At 45.8% G+C, this 19411-nt stretch overlaps 1 protein-coding gene across 12 annotated transcripts in view; it reads left to right on the top strand.

Annotated features, from left to right (window-relative positions):
- Positions 1 to 19411, top strand: part of mast2 (microtubule associated serine/threonine kinase 2) — a 314266-nt gene that overhangs the window by 193812 nt on the left and 101043 nt on the right. For 9 of the 12 annotated variants that reach the window (XR_005051887.1, XM_036978708.1, XM_036978699.1 and 6 more), the window contains one exon: positions 356 to 387. Coding sequence is in view for 11 of the 12 variants with exons in the window: in XM_036978708.1 (XP_036834603.1) it covers positions 356 to 387 (32 nt within the window). In the remaining variant the exon portion in view is untranslated. Of the gene's footprint in view, positions 1 to 355; positions 388 to 10133; positions 10331 to 10930; positions 11126 to 18242; positions 18356 to 19411 lie in introns of those variants that run through there. The other 3 variants (XM_036978704.1, XM_036978707.1, XM_036978705.1) reach the window with 3 other exon arrangements.

The following is a 19411-nucleotide window of genomic DNA, read 5'->3' as shown; positions in this document are numbered from 1 at the left end:
TTCTAGATTGTGTATTTACACTGAACAAGCTGTGAATACCTGTCATTGATCATTAAAACATAAACCATTGATCATCACGATGTTGTGCTCTGTGTACACCACCTGTAAACAATACATTGCTATTTGCTTTTCTACTCAACCAATTTAGATGGTATCACAGTGCCACCTAGTGTAATTCTCAGGGTACTAATGACACATGCTTTTCCTCTTGATGTCAAGCAGAAATGTCTATTAAAGCAGAATACATTTTATTTACTTCCCAAATAGCAAACCAATTTAACACTGTATTCATCCATATTTCTAACTGATGACAACTACACTGACATTTCTCTCTCTCTCTCTCTCTCTCTTGCAGAAGGAGCTCAGTCTTCCAAGGAGGGCCAGTTTGTGAGTACTTGTCACCATTCTCTTCTTGATTAACTTCTTCAGACCCCCTGAGTGCAGAGGCGTCTTTCTCTCTGTCTGTCTCTAAACAGGAAATCCAGATCTAGTGTACTGTAGCAGCCAGATCTAGTGTCCTGTAGCAGCCAGATCTAGTGTACTGTAGCAGCCAGATCTAGTGTACTGTAGCAGCCAGATCTAGTGTACTGTAGCAGCCAGATCTAGTGTACTGTAGCAGCCAGATCTAGTGTACTGTAGCAGCCAGATCTAGTGTACTGTAGCAGCCAGATCTAGTGTACTGTAGCAGCCAGATCTAGTGTCCTGTAGCAGCCAGATCTAGTATACTGTAGCAGCCAGATCTAGTATACTGTAGCAGCCAGGTCTAGTGTACTGTAGCAGCCAGATCTAGTGTACTGTAGCAGCCAGATCTAGTATACTGTAGCAGCCAGGTCTAGTGTACTGTAGCAGCCAGATCTAGTGTACTGTAGCAGCCAGATCTAGTGTACTGTAGCAGCCAGAGATAGTGTACTGTAGCAGCCAGAGATGGTGTACTGTAGCAGCCAGAGATGGTGTACTGTAGCAGCCAGAGATGGTGTACTGTAGCAGCCAGAGATGGTGTACTGTAGCAGCCAGAGATGGTGTACTGTAGCAGCCAGAGATGGTGTACTGTAGCAGCCAGAGATGGTGTACTGTAGCCGCCAGATCTAGTGTACTGTAGCAGCCAGATCTAGTGTACTGTAGCAGCCAGGTCTAGTGTACTGTAGCAGCCAGATCTAGTATACTGTAGCAGCCAGAGATAGTGTACTGTAGCAGCCAGAGATAGTGTACTGTAGCAGCCAGAGATAGTGTACTGTAGCAGCCAGATCTAGTATACTGTAGCAGCCAGAGATAGTGTACTGTAGCAGCCAGAGATAGTGTACTGTAGCAGCCAGAGATAGTGTACTGTAGCAGCCAGAGATAGTGTACTGTAGCAGCCAGAGATAGTATACTGTAGCAGCCAGAGATAGTATACTGTAGCAGCCAGATCTAGTGTACTGTAGCAGCCAGATCTAGTGTACTGTAGCAGCCAGATCTAGTGTACTGTAGCAGCCAGAGATAGTGTACTGTAGCAGCCTTCAAGGACCCCATTGTGTGTACTGTGTGCTGTATAACACAGCCTTGAAGACCGGTGGAAAGAGGAACGTGGAGTTAGAGAAAGTTGATGAGGGTCTTACTCTGCTGAGGAGGACTTGAGGGACCTGTTGCCGGGGCATGGTCTGTGAGCTCATCCATCCAAACATAGGATTGTGTAACGGCTACACTGAAACTGACACTACCATTGGTGGAGCTCTCTAGATCACTGTTACTAAGATGAGATAGAGAGGGATCTGATGAGAAAATAATAAGAGAAAACAGTGAAATAGAGGGGGGGTGAGAGAGGGAGAGAGGACGGTGAGAGAGAGTGTGAGAGGTGGGGTGAGAGAGAGTGTGAGAGGTGGGGTGAGAGAGAGAGCGAGAGGGGGTGAGAGCGAGAAAGGGGGTGAGATGGAGAGAAAGGGGGTGAGATGGAGAGATGGGGGTGAGAGAGAAAAAGGAGGTGAGAGATAGAGAGGGGGATGAGGGGGGGGGGGGTGAGAGAGAGAAAAGGGGACTGCTATAGCCAGTCAGATCTCCACTGGGCCCTACAGCAGGGATCATCAACTAGATTGAGACGAGGGCAGACATGGAACAGACCATTTCTCCTCAGTTTTCCGCAAACGTCATATGCTATAGCATGCTATGGGGTGTGGATACCAAAGAGATACAGAATATAGGCTACACAAGACATAGTGATTTATACTTCTACGTAATGACTTTCCATTAAGACCGGAGAGGAGTGATGTGACAACCTTTTTAACCTTTAAACTGCCATTGAATTTTTCAGTTTCCAGTAAAGTGATAAAGTTACATAAAAATGACATGTTAATTCACAATGCAGCTGCACTTCCTTCTCATTTAACTTCTCAAAGTATTATCATACAGGACTGCAGTCGCTTGTCTTTCTCTGCCATTTTTCCAACTGTTAACAACCATGACGTGGAGGTGGAGAGTCGACTCCAAAAGAATTGATTCCTCGACTCCTTCCACACAGACTCATTTCAGTGTCAAGATTTTACTCCGACTCCTAAGGTTCAGTATTTCTGGAACGGAGGATTTGCCGTACTTCCAAGAACACAATCACTTACATCTTTCAAGGCGAGGAATGGAGAGAGGGGGAGGGGTACAGTATTGGCAGGTCGGACACCAGGCAGACAGAGTCAGAACAGTTCACTAGGCCTATCTATCGGCAATCAAAAGCTTTATCTCGTCATTTCTTGGCTAGCAATGTTTCGTAACTTCAGTTATGCAGGGCCTATCATCAATGAATCGGCTAGGATATTGAGATGAGCGAGACACTTCACTCTCACATAGTCACTCACAGTAATAACTGTGCATGTCCACGGGCCTGCTTCACACTGTTACAGCGTGTTGGCCAGGGCACCAAAACAGCGGAGAAGTTGAGCTTCGCGCTTCAACACTCTTAGTTGTTGCAGAAATTGACCCACGTTCTCCATCTACGTGAAATAACACAGCGTTTTTTGGGGTAGGTATTATTTTTTATTATTATATTTTTGCCCCCTTTTTCTCCCCAATTTCGATCTTGTCTCATCGCTGCAACTCCCCAACGAGTTCGGGAGGGAAAGGTCTAGTCATGTGTCCTCCGAAACATGCGTCCTCCGAAACATGACCCGCCAAACCACGCTTCTTAACACCCTCGTAACACTGACTATCCTGCCAATCCTTGACTTCTGCGATATCATTTACAAAATAGCGTCCCAACACTCTACTCAGCAAATTGGATGTAGTCTATCACAGTGCCATCCGTTTTGTCACCAAAGCCCCATATTCTACCCACCATTGCGACCTGTATGCTCTAGTCGGCTGGCCCTCGCTACATATTCGTCGCCAGACCCACTGGCTCCAGGTCATCTATAAGTCTTTGCTAGGTAAAGCTCCGCCTTATCTCAGCTCACTGGTCACGATAACAACACCCACCCGTAGCACATGTTCCAGCAGGTAAATCTCACTGATCATCTCCAAAGCCAACACCTCATTTGGCGGCCTTTCCTTCCAGTTCTCTGCTGCCAATTACTGGAACGAATTGCAAAAATCACTGAAGCTGGAGTCTTCTATCTCCCTCACTAACTTCAAGCATCAGCTGTCAGAGCAGCTTACTGATCGCTGCAACTGTACACAGCCCATCTGTAAATAGCCCATCCAACCTACTACCTACCTCATCCCCATATGAAAAAGAAAAAAGAACTCTGCTTTTTTGCATACCAGTATTTCTACTTGCACATCATCATCTGCACATCTATCACTCCAGTGTTAATTTTCTAAATTGTAATTACTTCACTACTATGGCCTATTTATAGCCTTACCTCCTTACTCCATTTTCACATGCTGTATATAGACTTTTTCTATTATGTTATTGACTGTATGTTTGTTAATTCCATGTGTAACTCTGTGTTGTTGTCTGTGTCACACTGCTTTGCTTTATATTGTCCAGGTTGCAGTTGTAAATGAAAACTTGTTCTCAACTAGCCGACCTGGTTAAATAAAGGTGAAATAAATAAATAAATACATTTTAAAAAACACCTGCCCGCTTGACCCAGAAGCCAGCCGCACAAATGTGTTGGAGGAAACACCATTCAACTGACAACCGAAGTCAGCCTGCAGGCACCCGGCCTGCCACACGGAAGAATCCCAGTTTAAAAACTAAAAAAAAAAAACATTTTAACATTTATATGTTAACACCCCTACCGCATACAGTTGAAGTCAGAAGTTTACATACACTTAGGTTGGAGTCATTAAAACTAGTTTACATACACTTAGATTGTAGTCATTAAACCTAGTTTACATACACTTAGGTTGTAGTCATTAAAACTAGTTTACATACACTTAGATTGTAGTCATTAAACCTAGTTTACATACGCTTAGGTTGTAGTCATTAAAACTAGTTTACATACACTTAGATTGTAGTCATTAAACCTAGTTTACATACACTTGGGTTGGAGTCATTAAAACTAGTTTACATACACTTAGTTTGGAGTCATTAAAACTATTTTACATACACTTAGGTTGTAGTCATTAAACCTAGTTTACATACACTTAGATTGTAGTCATTAAACCTAGTTTACATACACTTAGGTTGTAGTCATTCAAACTAGTTTACATACACTTAGGTTGTAGTCATTAAAACTAGTTTACATACACTTAGGTTGGAGTCATTAAACCTAGTTTACATACACTTAGATTGGAGTCATTAAAACTATTTTACATACACTTAGATTGGAGTCATTAAAACTAGTTTTTCAACCACTCCACAAATATCTTGTTAACAAACTATAGTTTTGTCAAGTCGGTTAGGACATCTACTTTGTGCCTGACACAAGTCATTTTTCTAACGATTGTTTACAGATAGATTATTTCAGTTATAATTCACTGTACCACAATTCCAGTGGGTCAGAAGTTAGAAGCTTCTGATAGGCTAATTGACATAATTTGAGTCAATTGGAGGTGTACCTGTGGATGTATTTCAAGGCCTACTTTCAAACTCAGTGCCTCTTTGCTTGACATCATGGGAAAATCCAAATAAATCAGCCAAGACCTGTAAAAAAAAAATGTTGATCTCCACAAGTCTGGTTCATCCTTGGGAGCAATTTCCAAATGCCTGAAGGTATCACATTCATCTGTACAAACAATAGTACGCAAGTATAAACACCATGGGACCATGCAGCCGTCATACTGCTTAAGAAGGAGACACGTTCTGTCTCCTAGAGATGAACGTGTTTTGGTGCGAAAGTGCAAATCAATCCCAGAACAAAAGTATCTATATCCACAGTAAAACGAGTCCTATATCGACATAAGCTGAAAGGCCGCTCTGCAAGGAAATAGCCACTGCTCCAAAACCGCCATAAAAAAAGCCAGACTACGGTTTGCAACTGCACATGGGGACAAAGATCATACTTTTTGGAGAAATGTTCTCTGGTCTGATGAAACAAAAATAGAACTGTTTGGCCATAATGACCATCGTTATGTTTGGAGGAAAAAGGGGGAGGCTTGCAAAGCCGAAGAACACCATCCCGACCGTGAAGCACGGGGGTGGCAGCATCATGTTGTGGGTGTGCTTTGCTGCAGGAGGAACTGGTGCACTTCACAAAATAGATGGCATGAGGATGGAACATTATGTGGCGATATTGAAGCAACATCAGTCAGGAAGTTGATGCTTGGTCGCAAATGAGTCTTCCAAATGGACAATGACCCCAAGTATACTTGCAAAATGGCTTAAGGACAACAAAGTCAAGGTATTGGAGTGGCCATCACAAAGCCCTGACCTCAATCCTATAGAAAATGTGTGGGCAGAACTGAAAAAGTGTGTACGAGTAAGGAGGCCTACAAACCTGACTCAGCTACACCAGCTCTGTCAGGAGGAATGGGACAAAATTCACCCAACTTATTGTGGGAAGCTTGTGGAAGGCTACCTGAAACGTGACCCAAGTTAAACAATTTAATGGCAATGCTACCAAATACTAATTGAGTGTATGTAAACTTCTGACCACTGGGAATGTGATGAAATAAATAAAAGCTGAATTAAAGCTTTCTCTCTACTATTATTTTGACATTTCACATTCTTAAAATAAAGTGGTAATCCTAACTGACCTAATACAGGGAATTTTTACTAGGATTAAATGTCAGGAATTGTGAAAAACTGTATTTGGCTAAGGTGTATGTAAACTTCTGACTTCAACTGTAGGTAGTGTTACTTTAGCCTGTGTGTGTGTGTGGTTGAGCTGTCACATTGTCACCTGGTTGCATGTTTGAGTGTGTTCTGTCCGCCTCGAAGGCTTGACTGACTCTGGGTAAAGGGTAAAGGTGAAAGGTCATTAGGATGCAGCAGATCTGTAGCTCTACAGTCTCACCCTCTCTCTTCCTTGAACAGCTCAGTATCCCTCACTGGATCCATGCTGCTGGTCTATTTAGAACTCTGGTGCCCGCCCGCCAGCCAGCCAGCCAGCCAGCCATTCACGGGCTCCGTCTGAAAACTGACCCCAAAACTCAACACAAAAGTTGTTTATTTTATCTCTAGTACCCAACAGTGTCTTTTGAAGACAGGCCTGCCTTGTGAAAGTCTGTCTTTATTTCCTCTCAGTTGGGTGCTGCGGGGTGGTTAGTGTGTGTGTGTGTGTGTGTTTGTGTTTGCGTGTGACGTTTCACTTCATTCGTGTCCTCTCTCGCTCTCTCTTTTACTCTCTCTCACACACACACACACACACACACACACACACCATCCTCCCGTTTATACCCACAGTTGTACTACTGTATCTGCTCTCTATTCTCTAACCACAGTCTAACCTAATCAGAACCTAACCCTGTATTGGAGTGTACTGTAACAGTTAACTAACTACCTCTGCTGATGGCCTTATGGAATAGGTCCTAGACTGTTATAGTAGATTAGTCTGGGTAATGACAGTCTCATGTCCTGTAGCCGTGTGGTCGTACGTCAGTCCACTAATCAGGCGGGATTAGCCTAGTGATGCTACAGCGCTATGCTAGTTGTAACCAAAGCCTCTACTGTAGCTTGATTGATTCAGATCCATTGTCCCTGCCGTCACTGCATGTGAGCTGCATTTAACCCACACGTAGACAGGCTCCCTCGCCAGGGATGTACCTCTGATTCCCAAGACAGAGAATGGGGACAGGAGAGAACAGGACGATGAGTGGTAGAGAGCGAGAAGAGGGGGGAGGGAAGAATAGCTAGCCAGGGTAAGACAGGGATGATGTGTAGAGGGGGAGGGAGGACTAGCCAGGACAAGGCAGGGTAAGACAGGGATGAGGTGTAGAGAGGGGGAGGGAGGGAGGGCTAGAAAGGGTAAGACAGGGATGAGGTGTAGAGAGGGGGTGGGGAGGGAGGCTAGCAAGGATACGGCATGGTAAGACAGGGATGAGGTGTAGAGAGAGGAGGTGGGAGGGAGTGCTAGCCAGGATTAGGCAGGGTAAGACAGGTATGAGGTGTAGAGAGCGGGGAAGGGAGGGTAAGGATAGCCAGGATAAGGCAGGGGAAGACAGGGATGAGGTGTAGAGAGAGGGGAAGGGAGGGTAAGGCTAGCCAGGATAAGGCAGGGTAAGGCTAGCCAGGATAAGGCAGGGTAAGACAGGGGTGAGGTGTAGAGAGAGGGGAAGGGAGGGTAGGGCTAGCCAGGATAAGGCAGGGTAAGACAGGGATGAGGTGTAGAGAGAGGGGGGAGGGCTAGATGGGATAAGGCAGGGTAAGACAGGGATGAGGTGGAGGGAGTGCTAGGGAGGGTAAGACAGTGATGAGGGGGAGGGATGGTAGGGCTAGCCAGGATAAGGCAGGGTAAGGCTAGCCAGGATAAGGCAGGGTAAGACAGGGGTGAGGTGTAGGGAGAGGGGGAGGGAGGGTAAGGCTAGCCAGGATAAGGCAGGGTAAGGCTAGCCAGGATAAGGCAGGGTAAGACAGGGGTGAGGTGTAGGGAGAGGGGGAGGGAGGGTAAGGCTAGCCAGGATAAGGCAGGGTAAGGCTAGCCAGGATAAGGCAGGGTAAGACAGGTATGAGGTGTAGAGAGAGGGGAAGGGAGGGTAGGGCTAGCCAGGATAAGGCAGGGTAAGACAGGGATGAGGTGTAGAGAGAGGGGGAGGAAGGGAGGGTAGGGCTAGCCAGGATAAGGCAGGGTCAGGCTAAGGGTGACAGCTGCACCTCCCTCAGGGTCTTGTGATATCATGAGAATGCCCTGTGCCTTGCTGTCAGCTGGGCGTAGTAGTGCTGTGTGTCACTGTATTCTGGACTTCTCTCTTTCTGTACTCTGCTGCCCACAGTGTGTGTGTGTGTGTGTAGGAGTGATGGTAGCTCAGGCGACAGTCGCTCTCGCTCTCTCTCTCTCTCTCTCTCACTCTCACTCTCACTCTCACGCTGGCTGGCTGGCTGAAAAGGCAGTCACCATGGCCAAGTTCTCCCTTTGGACACTCCTGTCAGACTGTTAGAAAGAGCAGTCAGCCAGACCGCAAGGACACTCCTCTGAACCGAGCGACTAACTGACAAGCCTACCCCAGGATCAGAGATCTTAGCCCGGAGATACTCAGAGAAGCTCTCCCAAACCCTGGTGCCTGTGGAGGATTTATGTGACGGCTATTTGAACCAATGCTAACCTATACGTGACCTGTGACCCTGTCATTGGAGTGGTCAGCGAGCCAGGATAGGGGGGGACAGTAACCCTGTTGGGTTTCTGGGCTGACCCATGGGACTTGAGGAACCTTCTAGAAAGCTGCTGACTCTGCTCACTGTGCTTGTGTTTTGGTGTTTGTGTGTGTGACTGTGGTTGTATGTGCCAGTGTGTGTGTGTAAGACAGGGAAGTGTGTGGTTTGATGTTGTTATAACTGGGTCAGGTAGAGACATGGTGTGTGTGACTCATCAGTGTTCAGCTGTAAAGCCCTGCTCTGCCAGTATTAGATGAGAACAGAACACTGAGGACACTGTAGCCTAAATACCTGGCATACCTGTCTATATACTGACCAGTCTGACACTAGCCTAGATACCTGGCATACCTGTCTATGTACTGACCAGTCTGACACTAGCCTAGATACCTGGCATACCTGTCTATGTACTGACCAGTCTGACACTAGCCTAGATACCTGGCATACCTGTCTATGTACTGACCAGTCTGACAGTAGCCTAGATACCTGGCATATCTGTCTATGTACTGACCAGTCTGACACTAGCCTAGATACCTGGCATACCTGTATATGTACTGACCAGTCTGACACTAGCCTAGATACCTGGCATACCTGTCTATGTACTGACCAGTCTGACACTAGCCTAGATACCTGGCATACCTGTCTATGTACTGACCAGTCTGACACTAGCCTAGATACCTGGCTAACCTGTCTATGTACTGACCAGTCTGACACTAGCCTAGATACCTGGCTAACCTGTCTATGTACTGACCAGTCTGACACTAGCCTAGATACCTGGCATACCTGTCTATGTACTGACCAGTCTGACACTAGCCTAGATACCTGGCATACCTGTCTATGTACTGACCAGTTTGACACTAGCCTAGATACCTGGCTAACCTGTCTATGTACTGACCAGTCTGACACTAGCCTAGATACCTGGCATACCTGTCTATGTACTGACCAGTCTGACACTAGCCTAGATACCTGGCTAACCTGTCTATGTACTGACCAGTCTGACACTAGACTAGATACCTGTCTATGTACTGACCAGTCTGACACTAGCCTAGATACCTGGCATACCTTTTCTATGTACTGACCAGTCTGACACTAGACTAGATACCTGTCTATGTACTGACCAGTCTGACACTAGCCTAGATACCTGTCTATGTACTGACCAGTCTGACACTAGCCTAGATACCTGGCATACCTGTCTATGTACTGACCAGTCTGACACTAGACTAGATACCTGTCTATGTACTGACCAGTCTGACACTAGCCTAGATACCTGGCATACCTGTCTATGTACTGACCAGTCTGACACTAGACCAGATACCTGTCTATGTACTGACCAGTCTGACACTAGCCTAGATACCTGGCTAACCTGTCTATGTACTGACCAGTCTGACACTAGCCTAAAGAGCAACTTGATTTGGGATTTTGTTACTCACACACACTGTTCTTCTCATTGTGTGTTATGAATGAGTAGTCCGTAAGGGCTGTGTCTGTTTTGCAGTGTTGTTGTTTTGAGAGGAAGTGAGCTGTCAGCTCATTGGCCAGCATGGCTTTGATGGAAAGGTGGCAGAGTTCACTGGAGCAGCACTGACTCCCCGAGCCGGCCCCTTGCTTTACCATTGCCGTTGGAACCATGATGAAGAGGAGGAAGGAGAGGCCAGGAGCTCCTGACCTGCATATCCAGTAAGACACACACACTGACCACAAAGGGTTAACTGCCCTTATGGTATGTTTGTGTGATTCCCTCCCTGTGTGTGTTGTGGAGCTGTAGGTCTGAGAGTAGAGTGATTGACAGGGCCAGGCAGTGTCCGCTTACACCCCTCAAACATGCAGTACACATCACACACGCACACACAGTCATGGAAACACACATGAGCACTCAGGCATAACGGAAAACCGGGAGGAGTGGTGAAGGGAAAGAGAGGAAGAAAATAACGGGGAGAGGTTAGGGGGGGTTTGGTGTGAATACCATGTCACTGCCCAGTCAGAGACAGACTGCTGCCAGGGTCATATTGTCACCCATTCTGGCCAATCACAAGGGGGTCCAAGCCTGTTTAGACCAGACCCATATGGCCCCTCTCTACCCAGCCTGCCAACAGAGAGCTGGCACTGAGGAGTGTGAGGGGGCTCCACTGCCCCTCACCACAGCTTCCTTAGTACGGGGGGGGGGGGGGGATTTTGGTGATGGCTTCATGGATTTAAGCCAGTAGTATATTTGTTAGTGTTGTTTATCAGACGACCTTCCCTCTTTCCTTCCTCCCGTCCGTCCGCGTCGACCCGTAGAATCTGGCCGGCCGCTCAGCACCGCTGCCATGGCAACAGCAGTCTCCTGCAGCACCTGCTCTCCCCCACCTCCCTCCCTCGCTCCATCCACACCTCCTCCTCCCAGCCCTCCCTCCTCCTCCACTCCTCCTCTGCCCACGCGGAGGGCCCCCTGTCAGCCCCCGTCCACCAGGGGGGAAACCCTTTCCTCTGGAGGTAAGACTGGATGGCTGTGTGTATGGCACCTGGTTCCTTAACTCAGAGATTAACAGTACCCTTAAGGCATGTGTGTATGACACCCCGTTCCTTAACTCAGAGATTAACAGTACCCTTAACACCGAACCCAAACCGGCTGCGTGCTTGCGCCATCGTGCGTACATTTATTTTGTCCCCCCACATCAAACCCGATCACGACACGCAGGTTAAAATATCAAAACAAACTCTGAACCAATTACATTAATTTGGGGACAGGTCGAAAAGCATTGAACATGTATGGCAATTTCGATAGCTAGCTTGCACTTGCAAGCTAATTTGTCCTATTTAGCTAGCTTGCTGTTGGTAGCTAATTTGTCCTGGGATATAAACATTGAGTTGTTATTTTACCTGAAATGCACAAGGTCCTCTACTCTGACAATTAATCCACACATAAAACTGTCAACTGAATTGTTTCTAGTCATCTCTCCTCCTTCCAGGCTTTTTCTTCTCTTGACTTTATATTGCGATTGGCAACTTTCATAAATTCGGCTCATTACCGCCACTGACCTCGTTCGTCTTTCAGTCACCCACGTGGGTATAACCGATGAGGAGATGGCACGTGGTTACCTGCTTCTATAAACCAATGAGGAGATGGCACGTGGGTACCTGCTTCTATAAACCAATGAGGAGATGGGAGAGGCAGGACTTGCAGCGTGATCTGCGTCACAAATGGAACTGACTTCTATTTTAGCCCTTGGCAACGCAGGTGCTCGTTGGCACGTGCGAGCAGTGTGGGTGCAATAATTGAATAATATGGTGTGGGTGTAGTCAGCCTGTTAAGGCATGTGTATATGACCCGGTTCCTTAACTCAGAGATTAACCTCTCTAGGGTACGTGGGACGTTAGCGTCCAACATCCAGTGAAAGTGCAGGGCGCTAAATTCAAACAACAGAAATCTCATAATTAAAATTCCTCAAGCATACATGTATTATACACCATTTTAAAGATAAACTTGTTGTTAATCCCACCACTGTGTCCGATTTCAAAAAGGCTTTACACAATACATGTATGCTTTGTTCGGTGAAGTTCATATTTATATCCAAAAACATTGGCGCGTTGTTATGTTTTGCCTCCAAAACATCTGGTGAAAATGCAGAGAGCCACGTCAATTTACAGAAATACTCATCATAAATATTGATGAAAATACAACTGTTAGGCATGGAATTAAAGATATACCTCTCCTTAATGTAACCGCTGTCAGATTTCAAAAAAGCTTTACGGAAAAAGCACACCATGGAATAATCTGAGTACAGCGCTCAGAGACCAAAACAAGCAAACAGATACCCGCCATGTTATGGAATCAACAAAAGTCAGAAATAGCATTATAAATATTCACTTACCTTTGATGATCATCAGAATGCACTCCCAGGAATCCCAGTTCCACAATAAATGTTAGTTTTGTTCGATAAAGTAAATCATTTATGTCCAAATACCTCCTTTTTGTTCGTGCATTTAGTACAGTAATCCAAATGCGCAGGCACTAGGTCCAGACAAAGTCCAAAAAGTTATATTACAGTTTGTAGAAACATGTCAAATGATGTATATAATCAATCTTTAGGATGTTTTTATCATAAATCTTCAATAATGTTTCAACCGGAGAATTCCTTTGTCTTTCGAAATGAGAGGGAACGGAGCTAACTCTCACGGGCGTGCGCCTGACTGAGCACATGGCCATCTGGCAGACCCATGACTCAGCTCTCATTCGCTCCCACTTCACAGTAGAAGCCTGAAACAAGGTTCTAAAGACTGTTGACATCTAGTGGAAGCCTTAGGAAGTGCGATATGACCCCACAGACACTGAATATTGGATAGGCTAAGACTTGAAACCTACAAACCTCAGATTTTTTTTTTCTCAGGTTTTTGCCTGCCATAGAGTGTGTTCTATCCAAATCTACTAATAATGTGCATATCCTAGCATCTGGGCCTGAGTAGCAGGCAGTTTACTCTGGGAACACTTTTCATCCGGACGTGAAATACTGCCCCATTACCCCAAAGAAGTTAACAGTCCCTTTAAAGTGTGTGTGTGTGTCTGTGTTAAGTGTAAATACCTCCCCTTCACACTCAAAGGAACTAAATAATAGCACTCCACTGATAAAGGCCCTCTCATAAAAGATATCACCAGTACAGTACAGTAAATTGTGATGTAACAATATGCATCGTTCCTCCGTTCAAATGTTTACGATATGACTGCATTGGTTTGCAGGACCCCAAACCGACCCAAATGTAACAAGCGTCAGTCATAAAATGGATTCAGACACTACGAATAGTTTGTTCACTATTACTTTCAAATGACTTTCTTTCTACCTTCCAGAAATACCCCAACTGCATCCTCTCCTTCAGTGAGGAACTAAGCATGTAATTATGTTGACAACAGTTCTTCTGCGTTATTCCTATCAAATGTGCTGTTAAAATTGTGTTTTTTACCAGAATAAAAGTAGCCTAAGCTACCGAATGAATGAATGCATTTTTTTGTGTGTCAAATTGCTAGTTAATTGACACATAAACAAACATTACAATAATGCACTGTGATAATTCAGTGATCATTCTTGTTGCGGTGGTCTCTGCAGTGGGCATCACATAAAGAGTGAAACAATTTAAGACTAAAAATATTGAAGACTCATGTTAAAAGGAACCACCAGCTTTCATTTGTTCTCATGTTCTGAGCAAGGAACTTAAACGTTAGCTCTCTTACATGGCACATGTTGCACTTTTACGTTCTTCTCCAACACTTTGTTTTTGCACTATTTAAACCAAATTTAACATGTTTCATTATTTATTTGAGACTAAATAGATTTTATTGATGTATTATATTAAGTTAAAATAAGTGTTAATTCAATATTGTTGTAATTGTCATTATTAAAAATGCATTTTTTTTTTACATTTTAAATCGGCCGCTTAATCGGTATCGTTTTTTTTGGCCCTCCAATAATCGGTATCGGCGTTGAAAAATCATAATCGGTCTACCTCTAACACACACATATGCAGTGCCTTCGGAAAGTGACTTTTTTGACATTTTGTTAGGTTTTGCCTTATTCTAAAATTTATGAAATTGTATTTTTTTTCCCTCATCAATCTACGCACATGACAAAGCAAAAACAGGTTTTTATAAATGTTTTCTAATTTATAAAAATAATTAACAAATAATATTGCATTTACATACGTATTCAGACCCTTTACGAAGTACCTTTGGCAGCAATTACAGCCTCGAGTCTTCTTGGGTATACAAGCTTGGCACACCTGTATTTGGGGAGTTTCTCCCATTCTTCTCTACAGATCCTCTCAAGCTCTGTCAGGCTGGATGGGGAGTGTTGCTACACAGACATTTTCAGTTCTTTCCAGAGATGTTTGATCAGATCGGGTCGGGTTTGATCAAGTCTGGGCTCTAGCTGGGCCACTCAAGGACATTCAGACACTCGTCCCAAAGTCACTCCTGCGTTGTCTTGGCTGGACGCTCCCCATCCAACCTGAGAAAGCTTCAATATGCACCTTGGAATTGGATGACGCGAACAGTTGCATCCCGGATATGTTTGTCTTCACTTGTAGCCTGTGAGAACAACCTGATCACGTGACACAGAGCCATGTGAGTGGGAGGTGCTTTGGCTGGATTTATTAGACTGTAGATGTTCCAAAGGTCTGCATCAGTGGCTTGTATGTGTGGAAGCCAGGAGATGCTAAATGTGTTTATGTTAATTAACAGTCCATCACCAGCTAACAAAATGTCTTGACCGCAACAACCCCTAGGTGGGCTCAGGGTAGAGGGAGACATACAGGCAAAGCTGAAAAGACAACTAGGACTGTGCTAACACGCTCCAGTAGTGTGAGAGAGAGAGGTAATCCATCTATGGTACTGAACACAGAGGAATTCATGTCCATTGTGGTGTGCAGAAGAGGTCATCAGATACACTATGACCTTGATTTGACCTCTGACATTTAGTGATGGCATAGGCTGTCTTGTCCCTAGCTGTCTCTTGTCTATTTTTCTGTCACTGTATCTCTGCTGAGATGAGCAGGGCTAAGGAACTGTCACATCCCCACATCCCGGAACTGTTGTTGTTCAATGGTGGCATCTCAGTACAAGTTGAAATAAAGGATTCCGTGTCTGAGGGCACTTTCACATATTCTTTGTATGATCCGGATTCTGGAGCGGTTGGCACTCAGATCTTTACCATACCGGGCTATACGGTATTACTGGAAGAGCACACAAGGGGCGCTACAATTTAGCCAACAAGGATCTCGATCCAGGAGAGGATTAAAATGTCTCTAGTCTGGGTTACCAGTCTTTAACTAACATTTCACTCCTTGCCATCCATGTCATTGCCAAATAGACTGGCCTTTCGGCAATCTCAACGTTCAATATGCAGCTGGATTTATGGCGGAGTTGCTCATTGGTTGTTGGAAATAACATGAATATATTCTATACATTCCATGTGGAGCCTCGAAAACAGAATTACAATTATAACAGTCAAAAACAAACATTTAGATGTAGGCAAAGCAAGTTGTTGTATTTGAGGCTCAAAGCAAAGAGGTTTTGCGATTGGAATTGCAGTGTGGATTTAGTTTGAGAATTTAGAAGTGAGCTAGCAACTTTTGACCGCATATCAAGGTGTTCTGTGGAGAAAGTGATAGAGTTCCAATATTTGGATAATCGTTGTGATTGGAAGGTAGCTGGGATGGTTATCGAATCAAAATCAACTATTCTGTTCTCCTCGAGCTCATTTAATGATTGAATGTTCATATTTGAAGATGGCAGAAAGGCCAGTCTCTTTGGCAATGACAAGCAGTGACAAGGAGTGGAATGTTAACTAAAGAGACTGGCACTCAGGCCAGAATGTCTTGACATCTAGCCACTTAGCTAGCAATTTAGCAAACCAAATGTAAAGCTGGAGTCCTGAGCTGGATATCATTTATTTAATACATTTTACATGTCTTAGTTATAAGCAGTGGTGTAGCACGCAGTGACACCAACCCAAATTATATATTTTTCAAATACCCCGAGATACGGCATTAAACGGTGTATCTGCCTAGCATCAGCACGCGTATGTAACTTTTTTCCCGTTGTAAACGAGCTAGCTCGCTAACGTCATGTAGAACGCGTGTCTCAGATATCGTAACCTAAAATGTTTACTTTCAGGTCTTGCGTTAGCAAAACGTATTTTGAAGAATTCTCACAGATTCTCCAGGAAACAAAACCAGGGTTCCTGAATTTAATTTGTGAAAATGCCCTATTTCACCCCTAAAACCTTTTAGCGCCATTCTGTTCTGTATTGATGATGAGTATGAGTATCCTTCTTGGGCTTCCTAATCCTTACACACTGACACACAGACACACACACACACACTAACACACTCACCTCCCATATGGTCGTAGATGGTGCAGAAAAGCCCTGGTGGTAGAGTCAATAGGTGTTTACGGCAGGCTGGACTTTAAATGTGATCCACAAAGAGAGAGAGGCCACTGAGCCAAAGGGCCACTGAGCTGGAGGGAGGCTGGTCACTGAGCCTGGCGGGAGAGAGAGAAGGAGAGTTAGAATTAAATGAGACAGGGGGGAGGGGGGGGGGGGGGGGGGGGGGGGGGGTGTACTGTCAGGCAGAGGCAGGAGAAACATTGAGAGAAGGAGAGCACACTATGAGGTTGCTCAGACTAGCAGTTAGCTAGCCTGACAGGTTGAGACCAGCAGCAGAATTAGCTAGCCTGACAGGTTGAGACCAGCAGCAGAGTTAGCTAGCCTGACAGGTTGAGACCAGCAGCAGAGTTAGCTAGCATGACAGGTTGAGACCAGCAGCAGAGTTAGCTAGCCTGACAGGTTGAGACCAGCAGCAGAGTTAGCTAGCCTGACAGGTTAAGACCAGCAGCAGAGTTAGCTAGCATGACAGGTTGAGACCAACAGCAGAGTTAGCTAGCGCGACAAGTTGAGACCAGCAGCAGACTTAGCTGGCGCCGCAGGTTGAGACCAGCAGCAGAGTTAGCTGGCACGGCAAGTTGAGACCAGCAGCAGAGTTAGCTGGCGCCGCAGGTTGAGACCAGCAGCAGCGTTAGCTGGCGCCGCAGGTTGAGACCAGCAGCAGCGTTAGCTGGCGCGGCAGGTTGAGACCAGCAGCAGCGTTAGCTGGCGCGGCAAGTTGAGACCAGCAGCAGCGTTAGCTGGCGCGGCAGGTTGAGACCAGCAGCAGAGTTAGCTGGCACGGCAAGTTGAGACCAGCAGCAGAGTTAGCTGGCGCCGCAGGTTGAGACCAGCAGCAGAGTTAGCTGGCGCCGCAGGTTGAGACCAGCAGCAGCATTAGCTAGCGCGACAGGTTGAGACCAGCAGCAGAGTTAGCTAGCGCGACAAGTTGAGACCAGCAGCAGAGTTAGCTGGCGCGACAGGTTGAGACCAGCAGCAACGTTAGCTAGCGCGACAGGTTGAGACCAGCAGCAGAGTTAGCTAGCGCGACAGGTTGAGACCAGCAGCAGAGTTAGCTGACGCGGCAGGTTGAGACCAGCAGCAGAGTTAGCTGGCGCGGCAGGTTGAGACCAGCAGCAGAGTTAGCTAGCGCGACAGGTTGAGACCAGCAGCAACGTTAGCTAGTGCGACAGGTTGAGACCAGCAGCAACGTTAGCTATCGCGACAGGTTGAGACCAGCAGCAGAGTTAGCTAGCGCGACAGGTTGAGACCAGCAGTAGAGTTAGCTAGCCTGACAGGTTGAGACCAGCAGTAGAGTTAGCTAGCCTGACAGGTTGAGACCAGCAGTAGAGTTAGCTAGCCTGACAGGTTGAGACCAGCAGTAGAGTTAGCTAGCCTGACAGGTTGAGACCAGCAGTAGAGTTAGCTAGCCTGACAGGTTGAGACCAGCAGTAGAGTTAGCTATCGCGACAGGTTGAGACCAGCAGCAGAGTTAGCTAGCGCGACAGGTTGAGACCAGCAGTAGAGTTAGCTAGCCTGACAGGTTGAAACCAGCAGCAGCATTAGCTTTAGTTTAGGAGGCAGCAATAGGCATCCTCTCCTCCGTCTGTCCAAGCTGCCTGGCTGGCTGCTGCCGGTAGCTGGCGTACGTACGTGTGTGTTTAGAGGCTGGCTCGCGGCACCCAGTCTGTCTGTGTGTGGGTGAGTGACAACCATGTGTGTGGAGCTTCAGGACCATGTCTGACTCTTTCTGGACTGTGCTCTCCAATTTTTCCCTGCCTGAGAGAAGCATGCTGTGCCGATCCAAGAGGTAGTTCTCTGTCTGTTTTTACATCCCTCTGCTTTCTCTGTGTGAATCTGTGATCTCTCTCCTTTTCCTTCTTTCTCTCGCTTTGTTTTCTTCTCCTTTCCTCTCTGTTCGTCTCCTCTTCTCTCCTCTTACTCTCCCTCTCACTCTCTGGGGTGTTTTCTGCTGGACAGGTAACTAGATGTGCCTGTCTTGTGAGTGATAAGAGGTTATATGTTGTTGCTGCTGGTGTGTGTCTGCGTGTTAGTCTGTGTATGTGTGAGATTTCAGAATGTCACTGACGCATTTGAGTTGTGATGGAAAGGTCTGAGGTTTGATCTGACAATTTTGTGCACATTTAGCTCAATTCTATTGCTCTCTCTCTCTCTTTGTCTCTCTCTCTTTCTTTCTCTTTCCATCTCTCTCCATCTCTCTCTCTCCTTCTCCCCCTCTTTCTATCTCTCTTGCTCTCTCCTTCTCTCCCTTTCTCTCTGTGAATTTAGATGTTTCTTTCAGACAGTAGACAGAGCCTTAGTAGCCAGTTTGAAGCAGCAATTTTCTCATTCTGTTAAGAATGGTGCTCTTTATCACACACAGACACACTTGATCTCAGTTTCTCTACAGTCAACAGACACAGACACACTTGATCTCAGTTTCTCTACAGTCAACAGACACACAGACACACTTGATCTCTGTTTCTCTACAGTCAACAGACACACAGACACACTTGATCTCTGTTTCTCTACAGTCAACAGACACACAGACACACTTGATCTCTGTTTCTCTACAGTCAACAGACACACGGACAGACACACAGACACACTTGATCTCTGTTTCTCTACAGTCAACAGACACACACAGACACACTTGATCTCAGTTTCTCTACAGTCAACAGACACACAGAGACACTTGATCTCTGTTTCTCTACAGTCAACAGACACACAGACACACTTGATCTCTGTTTCTCTACAGTCAACAGACACACAACACAGACACACTTGATCTCTGTTTCTCTACAGTCAACAGACACACAGACACAGTTGATCTCTGTTTCTCTACAGTCAACAGACACACAGACAC

The sequence above is a fragment of the Oncorhynchus mykiss genome, chromosome 5 (assembly GCF_013265735.2).
Source record: "Oncorhynchus mykiss isolate Arlee chromosome 5, USDA_OmykA_1.1, whole genome shotgun sequence".
Classification (NCBI taxonomy): domain Eukaryota; kingdom Metazoa; phylum Chordata; class Actinopteri; order Salmoniformes; family Salmonidae; genus Oncorhynchus; species Oncorhynchus mykiss.
This window is presented reverse-complemented; position numbering and strand designations above follow the sequence as displayed.